Source organism: Belonocnema kinseyi, chromosome 8, assembly GCF_010883055.1.
Source record: "Belonocnema kinseyi isolate 2016_QV_RU_SX_M_011 chromosome 8, B_treatae_v1, whole genome shotgun sequence".
In the NCBI taxonomy this organism is placed as follows: domain Eukaryota; kingdom Metazoa; phylum Arthropoda; class Insecta; order Hymenoptera; family Cynipidae; genus Belonocnema; species Belonocnema kinseyi.
Window position 1 is genome coordinate 24741608 of NC_046664.1, and position 12659 is coordinate 24754266.

The 12659-nt window shown below is 28.2% G+C and overlaps 1 protein-coding gene across 1 annotated transcript in view; it reads right to left on the reverse strand.

The window, feature by feature from the left end:
• Positions 1-9574: 9574 nt before the first annotated feature.
• LOC117178756 (apolipoprotein D-like) overlaps positions 9575-12659 on the reverse strand; it is a 23744-nt gene continuing 20659 nt past the window's right edge. Inside the window, exon 5 of the mRNA XM_033370198.1 lies at positions 9575-9789. Coding sequence (XP_033226089.1) covers positions 9645-9789 — 145 coding nt within the window. The 3' untranslated portion in view covers positions 9575-9644. The remainder of the gene's footprint in view (positions 9790-12659) is intronic.

Sequence of the window (12659 nt, forward strand, 5' to 3'; positions counted from 1 at the left end):
CTTATCAATAAAGTATTTAACCAGAAGCATATTAGCGTCAGTGATTTATGTCAATATTTTTTATCGCGATTAATTAACATGAATTCGTCAGTCTACTTGACAATCAAAATTTTATCAACACATGTAAATGGCCCTAAGCAGTTTTTAGTAATTTTTTTAATTATTATTTAATGCTCTAACAAAATATGATAAAATTTTAAAGACTTCATATTCGATGGATTCATGTATAATTATTTTTCGGCAATACTTTAAGAAATTGGAATTAACTAAAAGATAATCACAATTGGTATTTTAATGAAGAAAAATGTGTTTTTTCATTTAAAGCTTTTGCTAACATTTTTCTTCATGTATTATTTTCAAAATTTCCACTTGTTAATACTTTTTTTAGTTTATAATTTTTTTCAGTATGAGAAATTTTATTTAATATATGCTCAAGCCTTTAGGTAAAATTTAATGATTTAATCTTGATAGAAATACACTTGTCTTATCTACTGATCTACCTAGGATAATTTGAATATTCAAAGATAAATTTATTTGTGCAAAGATAATAAGTTAGCTTTTTTAAATCATATTTAATATGGTATTGATTTCGAAATATTTTAAACAATTTTAACTTGGAAAAAAAAAATATTTCATTAAATAGGCAAATTTGATAGACACATTAGGATAGAGACAATAAAATGTAAGTTACCTTTATCAAATAAAAATGTTTATTTTTTGATGTAATTTCTTCCTTAAAATCGTTCAAGCTGTCTACCTCAAATTTTAATTTAATTTAAAGAGAAATTTATTTCAGTCCAAGAGTGGGCCAGTAAGGGTGAAAGAGATTGTTTAATCTTAAATATTTGATTATTTAAACAAAAATGATTTATTCATGAATACTTTTAAATAATATAATTATGGTTCTTAGAATCGGAAATTTCCTTTTTTTGGGTGAGAAAATCTTTACCTATTTCTGGCAGAATTAAACAAAAAATTAGGGTTTTTTATTGCCCTGAAACCTTTCTAAATTTTCAAAAATGTTACAGTTTGCTTTTAATTTGTTGTAATTGCTTCGATTTTTTAATCATGTTTAAATATTTTCTTCTACATTTAGATTTATCTGCTAAATTTTCTTCTACCTTGCTTTTGACATAATTTCTTATGATTTTTTTAGAACTATAATTAATAAGTTAATTCTAATTTATATTCCGAAAATTTTAAATAGTTGCTGTTTATTTTAATGAGCTTTTATGATTTCCAAAGATTTCAAGGGATTGCAAATAATTTTGAAGGATTCCAACAGATTAAAAAAATTTTAACAAGAAATTATTAAGAATTTTATAGGGCCTCTAAGTGTTTTAAATATTATATGCTATTTTAAACATTCCAAGAGGTTTCAAAGCAATCAGGGGAATTGTAAAGAATTAATTTGAATTAATTATCTTAAGTGATTTTGAGGGATTTCAACTAATGTCTGGAGAAATTTAGGGAATAAATTGAAATATTAATTCTAATGAGATTTCCAGACAAATCAATTCTCGAGAATAGAATTTTTAAGGGATTTCTAGGAATTAAAAATATTTCCCGGGACTTTTGAGTATCTTAAAGCATTTCAAAATGATTAAAGGTTTTATTGAATCTTTAAAGATTTTAAAGAATTGCGGAGGATCATTTTTACAAATTTTCAATAAATGAGTTGTCTCTTAATTTATCTTACAGAGATCTCAAAAGATTTGGAGCGAGATTGCAAGGGAGAGAGAGAGATACAATTCTTTACGCTTCTATAACAGGCGACTTGCGTTTCCGTTTCCTTTTTTTTCACTTCTCCTACATCTCCATTTTGCCATTTTTTCACATGCATTCTTGTATTCTTTCTCATTCGCTCCGCTAGCACCCTCTAACTCTTTCACCTATTCTCTTCCTAATGTATCCTCCCCTAGAATCTTCACCACATTCTCTTGCCTGTTCACTTCATCTTCCATTCCTTTCCTACACCCTTCCAATACGTGCCTTTATGTTTCCTCTTTCCATTCACAGATTTTGCACTCTCTATTCTCTTTGTTCCCAATACATTCCTTCCCTTACCTCCTTTCCCAATCCAAATCTTGCTATTCTGGTCCACCTTCTCTCTTCCCATCCTTTTTCTAAATACATTGGTACTCCTTCCTTTTTTATCATCTTATACCATTTATTATATTTTGATTCCTCAATCATCTCCTACCTTCCTATTTATTGTCTCTCTCTCTCCCTTTTCTTTAATTCTTCATAATTTACTCCAGTCCCGTCTTCTATGTCTCTAGCATTTAAGAATTCCCTCCTTTCTTCTTGCCATCTCGTTTATTTTATCGCTATTCCTCTCCTTTACTCTACCTCCATTAAACACTTTCTCGCTAAATTCCTTTTCTTTCCCCCTCCCGCAGTTCTGTGTCAAAATTCCATCCCTTTTTCCCTACTCGACTACTTAATTATTCCCTTTGTGCTTTTTTTCTACTATATAACTTGGCGTCCTTTAGTCTAGCCATAGCTTCCACCTTATACACCTTTCTTATATACTCTCATTCTCTTTCCTTTTTTTTCCAGTCACATATATCTGCTCCATAAGCTACTACTGGCCATACCAGCGTCTAAAATAACCACATTCTTCTTCTCAAACTTTTTTTTAACCTTATTTTTCTTATTTTTCATATCTATTTCATTACCCCTGCTTCTTTCTCTATCTTTTCTTTTATATGAGCTTTTATATGAGCTATATGATCTCCATTTGTTTGCAAGGTATATCCCAAATATTTGAACTTTTTTAATTCTTCTAAGGTTACTACCTTACATCTTCGAGTCTATTCTTTCTTGATTCCCTCTTCTTTTCTAAACCTCATTATCTTTGTCTTTTCTACATTCATGTATAACTTTTTCTAATCTAAGTATCTGATTTGGAGGTTCTACCTAATATTATCTACTTATTTCTATAACATCTCAGATAAAACGTTAACAAATACTTTATACAATTTCGGCATTAGTGTCACTCCTCTATAATCTTTAACTTCTCTCCCTTTGACTTTCTTGACTATGGGTACCACTGCTCCTTCCTTTCATAACTCTGGTCACTCCTCTCCTCTCCGTACTCTGTTGCACATTATCAATGCCTTTAATTCTGCCCCGCCCCTTTACTTCCAGACTTCATTTGGAATCTCTCCTATACCAGACGCCTTTCTATCTTTCATCATATCTAATACCTTGAATATTTCCTCCCTCGTAATGCCTTTCTGCTCATCTGTTTCCCGGTCATATTTTCCTCCTTTCCTAACTTTTCTCCGTACCGCTCTAAGTAATTCCAGGAAATTTTATTTTTCATTTCACCATCTCAATATCCTGCTTTACTCGTTTTCTTTTTCTTCTCCCTCTATTGAACATATTCCAACCCTTTGCTTTTGCCCTAGCCTTCTTCGACTCTTCTGCAAACCATTTATTTTTCTCCTCTTTATTTATTAGGCAACTCTGTATACTTCTTTCTTCTCCCATATTTTTCTTCGCTAATTGTCCTTTTCCTCTATTTCCTTAATCCCCTTCTCACTTCCTTCTCCTTATGGTTACATTTCTCATCCCATCCAGTTGCATTCTCCTTCATCAGCTTCTTTTTTGCTTGTGCACTCTAATAATTTTTATATAACTCTAATCATTATTTCCATATCCTCGTTTTATTTTCTTCTCAACCATTTGGATATTCCTGACCTCTTCCTGAAACTATTCTTTACCTTCCATTGACCAATCTTTTTTTTTCTTTCTCTTTGCATTATTAATCTATTATTTGTAATCTATTGGTAATCTCCCCCTTACTCTTTTCCATCCCTTTTTATCTAGCCACGTCTCCATCATTACTACTACATCCCATTGTGTCAAATTTCTCATAAAGTCTCAATCTTTCTAATCCTGCTTAATTCCAGAAACATTTTCTCAAATCTTCCCTACTTTCGTTTCTCATCTCTTTTTGTATCCTACTAGTTCCTATTTCTGTATCTTCCGTTCGTTTTTCTCATAGTTTCCCGACACCTCATTTTTACTAAATGTTGCCTTCCCTTGTTCCAATCCCACCATACGCTTTCAATCTATATTTTCTCACACTTACCCATGTTCTCTTTTCCTATTTTGTTTCCTGTTTCGCTGTTTTCCTTAATTCATACAGCATCTTCCTTTTTACCTCAATCAAATCCTCCTCTATTATCTCCAAGCTTCCATGTAACAACCTTTTCTTTGCCCTCACATTCCTATTATGTTTCCATTTATTTAGTTTCACTATTACATTTCTCCCCTCTTCGTTCTTTCCTTCTCACACATCGCACTTCCTTGATCTCTTTTCCCTTTAATCTTAGGACCTTTGTTACTATTTTTTTGTTGTTGCTTTTTTGTCTATTGCGTTGTTTTCTATTCTTTTTTCTCTATTTATCAGCCTTTCCTTCTCCAAATTCCCACTCTTCCCACTCGCAAATGTCTGCATCATTTTCTCTAATTTTCCCCTGATTTGTTCCCGTTTCCTGATTTCTTTCCTAAGTTAGGCCATTCTCCGCTTAATTTCTTTCTTTATCGCGTTTCTCCTGTTTTTCTGCATATATACCTATTACTCCTAATATCATTTTTCGCACGTCACTCAAGTGAAAATTGTCTTTTTCTTTATGCCCTCTATATTCATCTATTTCTTCGTCTTTCACCTCTTCTTTTTCCCCGCTCCAATTTGTTCTTTTTCCGTTGGAATTCATTACATTTTATGATTTTTAAGGGTGGATCCTGTTGACCTTTTATCCTCACTACCTCCACTCTCCGCCCTATCCCTCTTCTCATTCACGAACCTCTCGATTGATCATAAACTCTCGGCCCTGAATCTCTTCCTTCCTACTGGTTTCCTGTATTTTCCCTTTTTTTCCTCACGCTTAGTCGTACAGAACACTTTCTCCTCTGAGTTCTCACTATCCATCGAACTGAATTAAAGTATACTCGCGCATTGCTCTACGTAACTTGCGTAACTTCTTTAGCCACTACTAGCCCACCCTGCTACCTGTTCTTCTTCCGTTCTTCTCTCTACCTAACCTGCCCAGGCGTTGCTACTTTTCTACACCGGTTTCCCTACCCTGCCCCGCCCACCAAACAAACTAACCTCTCAGTTAACCCGCAAACTGACTCAAAAGCTCAAAATATCGCTTACTATTTCAATTCTAGTATTTTTATCACTCAATCTTTCACTTAGAAAATTTTTCCTTCATACTCTTCCCATGAACTCAACTTAAATCTTACTAACAAATTCAATAACAGACAATCACCACCACCAAACATTTTCATGCCGAAAACGGAAGTCCTATTTCTATTTATTTTACTATAATTTTACCATTTTTAATGATTTCGAAGGATTTCTACGGATTTCAACCGATTCTCAGAGATTTCAAAGCTATTCCCTGAAATTTGATGAGAGATCGATTTTCAATTAAAATGATCAATTTATTTATTTACTTTCCACATATTGACAATCTTCTATTGTTAAAACAAATATAACTGATTGGAAAATACTGATGGAATATTTTTTCAATTAAAATCGTTAGATTCTTATTTAAAAAATAAATTTTTAACTAAGAAACAACGATTATTCAACAAAATAGTACCATTTACAATCAAAGAGAATCTGATCCAAAAAAAAAAGTTTATAAAGATTTTAGATATTCATAGAAAGTAAAGGTATTTTCAATAAAAAAAGACGAATTTTTAACAAAATAGTGAAATCCTCAATTTAGAAGATTAATTTTCGACAGTGCACCGTAAGAAAAAAGTCGCTGAGTCACACCAATAAGTTAAAGTGTTTTCCGTCTGAAATCGAAGTGTTATTTCACATCTCTATCGGTGCAAAGTTCGGTGTCAAATGTGAGAGCGTACCTTTTTTTATCCCATCAAGTGCGATCATTGACAGTTCTTGCATTACTCAGGTGCGGAAGGCGGTGTGAAGTGTTTATAAAAGAGCCGGTGTAAGGTGTTCGCAACAAAAAAATACGTGTGCAGTATGCTGGAAAGAGCTCACGCATGGGCCGTCCGTGTACTCACACAGAGCACCAACCAATCGCGTGCGATCTGTCGCGCTGCTGCGATGCGTGCTGGCTACGTGCCATTCACCTATCGGACCGCCGCTCGAGAACCAGAAGTTTTCGACGTTGCCAATTTGGTTTATTATATTATTTAATGATATATCTATTTATCTTAATTATGTTATCCACAATATACATATAAACAACTGTGAAACTTGTCAGAGATATCCGAAATATTATAAAAAATATAACTTTCTAAAATAGCTTTTAATATCGCCTTTTTTTCACCATAATGAACACTACACTCTCTTCGTGAACCCACGAATATCGGCAACGTCGAAAACTTCTGCTTCTCGAGTGCCGGTGCGATAGGTGAACGGTACGTAGCCAGCACGCACCGCAACAGTGCAACAATTCGCACGCGATTGGTTGGCGATCTGTGTGTGTGCACGGACAGCTCGTGTGTGAGCCGTTTTCAGCTTACTGCACACGTACCCCATCTTCACGATTCGTTTTCGGTGGCTAACTGGCTATTAGAAGGAGTTTTTAAGTAAACCGAATTTTTCAGGTTGTCAAAAGAATAAAAGTTCATTCAATCTTGTCATGTTATACGATTTTAGAAAAAATAAGAAACATAATTCTTATTAAATCTTCTTGCGCAATTTTGTTACACGATTTTTTTAAAAGCTTATGTTGGTTTAAAAAATGTGCTTTTTAATTTTCGTAAGTGCAAGAGATATTGAGGAATTTTTAAACGATTCGAAAAGCATTGAAACTTGTAAAGATTTTTTAGGCATTTTTTGAAGTTTGAAAAAAATGGAAAAATTCTTTTAAACTTTTACGAATAATTATTATAATTTATATTTTCAAAAATTAATTTTGAGGGATTATTGAAAAAGATTTCAATACATTTTAAATGATGTGAAATATAGTCAATGAAGAATCTGGAAGATTTTAAGAGAATCTTTTTAATTTTGCCGAATTTAAAAGAAAATCAGGAAAATTTTTAATAATTTTTAATGACTAGATGGCTTAGAAGGTATGACAAGATTAGAAACAGAAATTTTAAAGATTTGTGTGAAAATTTGTTATGATTTTTTATTTTAAAAAGTGTACACTAAGGGCTAAGTTAAAAAGTTTCTAAACGTATAAAAGGATTTCATAAAATTTAAAAGAAGACTGTGGAAGATTTAAAAACAAAATGTTTCAAATTATAAATATTAATAAATGAAATAAATAAAATCGAGTAAATTCAAGAAATATTTAGAACAATGGAAGAGATTCGAATCGAATTTTGAACTTAAATTATGTTAGAAATTTAGATTTTTAAAGATTTCAAAAAGAAACTTATCTAATAAATTTCTTTTAAATTTTTCCCAGGAATTTTAAGAAGAATAGCTTAATCTTCTAGAAATCTTTCGGAATTCCTTTAAAACTTCTAAGGTTTATTTTTTTTTATCTTCAGAAATCTGAATTACTAACAGAATTTAAGTCTAAAATTCGATTTGAATCTATTCCATTCTACTAAATGTTCATTCAATTTATTCGATTTTTTTTTTGATTTATTAATCTTACCAAATTGAAACAGTTTAGTTTACAATCTTCTACCCTTTTTTTCAAATTTTATGAAATCCTTTGATATGTTTGGTACCCATTTTAATTTGTTCTTAAAATGATTTTTTTTAATTTTTCAGATTCTTTGAAATCTTTTGTAGTGTTTTAAAATGTTTCAAATTAATCTCTTAAAATTAATTTTTCGAAATGAAAAATTATTTCAATTATTGCTAGGAACCTAAAAGAATTTTGATCATATTCGTGAAACCTTCCGAAATTCATAAAAAATCTTTACAAGTTTTAAATATTTTTCAATCGTTTCAAAACTCAAAATGTTGTGTTCTTTTTTTAATTTTTCTTTCAGACTTCGTTTCAATCCATTTTTGGTTAAAAATTTATCTTTTTAATTTAAAATCAAACTATATGTTTGGAAATTTAAATATTCCATTGTAAATTCGATTGTTTTTTTTTTATTCAAAATACTTTTTAGTAGCATTTTTGGTTCAAAATTTTTTTTTTTTAATTTTTTTGTGCTGGAAAATTGACCTTTCTCAATTAAAAATTAATCTTCTTCGGTAGAAAATTATTCTTCTTATTTATAAATTCATTTCTTTGGTTGAAAATGCATTTTTCTTATCAAAGTTCTTTTTTTTTGTATAAAATGGTTCAAAGTTCATGTATTTTTTAGGAAATTAAACTATTTTTCTGCCAAATTTTCGTTTCTTAATTTATTTTTTAAACTGATAATTTTACCTATTTTGTTGAAAATTTATCTATTATTTATCTATATCGTTTATTTATCGTTGTTTAAAAATTGATTTTTAAAATTTTAAGTTTCTGATTTTGGTAGGAAATTATTCTTTTGAAAATTAAATTATTTGTTTGCAATTTAATTTTCTGCTTAAAAATGTTAATATTTCGTTGAAATATTTTGTTGTTATTTTATTAATTTCAAGATAATGACCAAAATTCTTTAGATTCCTAGGACAACTTCTTTAGTTTCTCGAATTTGAAAAATAAACTTGAAACGAAAATTGATAAATATCTAAAAAATTCAAAGGGTTTCAATAAATTTCAAAAAAACATTCGAAGAATTTTTGGCAAAATGTTTCAATTCGGTTAGATTATAAAATAAAAAATAAACGATTAAGTTCCAGAAATATTTAGAAGATTTAAATAGAATGAAAAAGAATTTAAAACTGTAAAAATTTAAAAAAATGCAGATTTTTGCTAAAGTTTTCAATTTTAAAAGTTTTCAAGTAAACAAATAAACTTTCTTTAAATTTCTAGGAAATTTTAGAATATTGTAAGGCCATTTTATTACATTGCTTATGATTTTTCAAAATTTTATGAAAAATTCGAGTCACCTAAGAATATTTTTAGAAATTTAAGAGATTTTTCATACATTTAAAATATTTTAAGGCTTGGAAGCAAAAATTTAATTTAAAAATACGAATGTTCACCCAGAAGGAATTAGGTTTTGACCAAAAAGATTTTTTGTTTGAAAAAAAATTCAAATTTTCAACGAAATCGATCAATATTTAAATCTATCCCTTCATACTCATCTTAGAATGACAGATTATTTTTCAACCAAAAAAGAATATTATTTTAAATCTAAAACAGTCAGTTAAGAGGTTTAAAAAATATTTAAATTATTCAATTTTCAATCTCAAAATCATCACTTTATCACAAAAAGAATAAAATTTGAACCAGAAAAATAAATTTTCAAGCAAGAAGATTTATTTTTTACTAGAAGAGACTATTGCATTTGTAAGAAAGAAAAAGGTTTTCTACCAAAAGAGATAAATAGTTCTAGAAGAGTAGAGGGAATTTTTTTGTGATTAACATTATAGGGAAGTATTTGTTTAAATTAAATTAATTAATTTTTCAAGCAATAAATAATGCTTAAATTGTAATTAAACTTATAATTATTTATATTTTAAATATTAATTCGGGTCTGGATTTAAAAATGTTAAAACATATAATTTTTAATTATTTTTTATTGTCAGAAATATTGAAGCCGTGAAAATTGTATGATTCGTTTTCCTGTTTTCACGCTTTACTCTTACAATTAGTCTGAACCGTATCCTGTAATGGACCTTTGCTCAAGTTGTTATCTTCAAGAGCTGTATAAGCTGTCGCGAGGTCTTCGTCTGATAATTTCGGTGCTCTTGCCAAAATCCAAACATTCGTTGCACTAAAAATAAATAATAAATTTAATCTTAATAAAATTTTTATGACTATTTTCGCTGAACGGCGTTAGCTTCTGGGCACTTTTGAAACAATTCAGAATTTTAATTTTAAAAGTACATAATGTCCTACGAAATTCAAATTAAATTTTGTTCCTCTTGAACTCGACATAATTCAGTCATTTTTTAAACCTTTTAAATTAAATTAACAGAAAATATTGACTATGATATTCTACGACTGGTAGAGTAAATAATTTATAAATATTATTGTTTAAACAAAAGATATGAATTTTTAAGTTAATTATTTGTTTGCTCCTCTCTTCACGCTCTGATAATGAAATATATTTGACAATAAATTCCAGTGACATCCCAAATATACACAAAAAGTAATCTATCTTTTTATTGTATTTTTTGCTGCAAAAAAAATCATTAAAAAAAATTTTTCTTTTTATATCATCATCAAATTTTTAAAATTGGCTGAATTGTGGCAAATTGAAGTGAAAAAGACCAACTTAATTTGTGTTCTAAAAGTCGAATATTTTGGTTTCATCTCAAGAACGAAAAAAAGCTAACACTATTCTTACATAAAAAAAATGTTTATTAAAATTTTATATAAAAATATGTACTTTTAAAATTATATTTCAAAACTTTTTGCAAACTTGTCCAGGATTTAGATTTTTTTCAAAGCTGATAAAATTTTAAAGAAGGTTGTCAAGTCTGATTTTTAATTTAGTTTTTTCACTTTTTTTATAAAGAAATAAAAAAGACAAAAAAATGAAAAAAATTTCCATTTGTCGTTCCAGGTGCTCGTTAATAATAGGAAAATTTTTGTAATCGCCGACGTTTCATAGATTTACATTACATAAATATATTCCATCATACAATGAACAAAAAAATTTTTATAAGCAAATTATTTGTTGAAAATGTGTTTTCTATAATTTTTAATAATTTAACGCTTTTTTAAGTGATATTGCAAAATATTTGAATAGAAACCATATTTTGATAAAAAAAATGTATCTTAAGACTATTCTTGTTAAAATTATAAACAAATTTAATAAACAAATGCATTTTTCAGGCATTTGTCTTTAGAAAATTTCTTTTTTTTTTTCAATGTCAATTTTAAAAAATTAGGAACCTTATGATAATTTCAGAAAATTCATAATTTGTTGATGAATTTTATGATTTTATCAAACAAATTTAATAAAAAAAATGCATTATTCGAGCACTTATCGACGAAAAAATTCGTTTTTATCAATTCCAGTCCTCTCAATTGGGAACTTCATGATAATTCGAGCAAAAACCATTACTATTTGATAATTTTCTTTTTAAACCAATTCAATAAAAAAATGCATTCTTCGGGGATGTGTTGATTACAAATTTATTTTTTCCGATAGCAGACCTTTCAATTGAGAACTTCATGTTAATTTCAGCAACATTCATAATTATTTTATGATTTTTTAAACAAATTAAATAAACAAATGCATCATTTGGGCATTTGTCGATGAAAAATTCGTTTTTAAATATCAATTCTTTTAATTAGGGACATGATGATAATTTCAGTAACATTCATAATTAGTTGATTAATTTAGTTTTTGTTAAACAAATTTCACTAAAAAATTACTTTGAAAAAAATGAGTTTTTACCTCTACAAAGTCCAAATCATAATTTTAAAAATTAAATTCGTTTAACAAAAACATAAAACTAATCAACTAATTATAAATGTTACTAAAATTATCGTAAAGTTCCCAATTAAAAAGACTTAAATTGAGAAAAAACGAGTTTTTCCGTCGACAAATGCGCAAATAATTCATTTGTTTAATAAATTTGATAAAAAACCATAAAATTTAACTACAAATCATGCATTTTTCTTAAATTATCATGAAGTTCCTAATTTTAAAAAATTGACAACAAAAAAAACGAATTTTTCTGACAACACATGCTTGAAAAATGCATTTTTTAATTAAATTTGTTTATAATATTAACAAGAATAGTCTTAAGAGAAATTTTTTAAATTATAATATTGTTTCTATTCAAATTTCTTGCAATATAACTTAAAAACGTTAAATTATTGAAAATTATAGAAAACACATTTTCAAAAAATAATTTGTTAATCCAAATTTTGTTTGTTTATTGTATCATAATAGAATATCTTCATGTAATGTAAATCTATAAAAGTTCGGCAAGTACAAACAACAATTTTCAGTTATTGACGAGCACCACGAACGTCAAATAGAAATAGTTGTAATTTTTTTCATCTTATTTATTTATAAATAAATTTATTTATTTGTAAATAAATTTATTTATTTGCAAATAAATTTTTATTTTCTATAATTCATTCAATTCAGACGTCAACTTTGCGTGTAAGATTAAAATTTTTTTTTTAAGATTTGTCTTTTTGCGTCTTTGATATAAAATTTATTTAATTTTTGATTAACAATCAAATTAACTTTTTTTATATTTTCAGGAATACTTTTTTTTAACATATTTTTAGAAATATCAAAATAACTAACAAGGAACCCTTACAAGGTGTCCGCCTCCAATTTTCTTGAAATTTCAATATGTTGTAGGGTACGAAAAAGTAAGTAATAAGCAATTTTTTTCTGGGCGGAAAAACGATTCTAAGGGGTGAAATCGACCCTCGAAGTTCACCCTCAAAAATCGAATTTTTTTATATCTCGACAAAAAATTTGAATATTGATATCATTTCAACGGCAAAATATTCGGCATCAAATTCCCATTCTTTGACAATTATTTCTGATTGAGGGTTTGCAACCCCCAATTTTTTTTTAAGAAAAATTCCTTTTTTTTGTTGATTTTCTGGTATAAAAATTTGTTTCAGGTCCATTGGAAACTACGTTTCTTTATTTAACTATAAAAT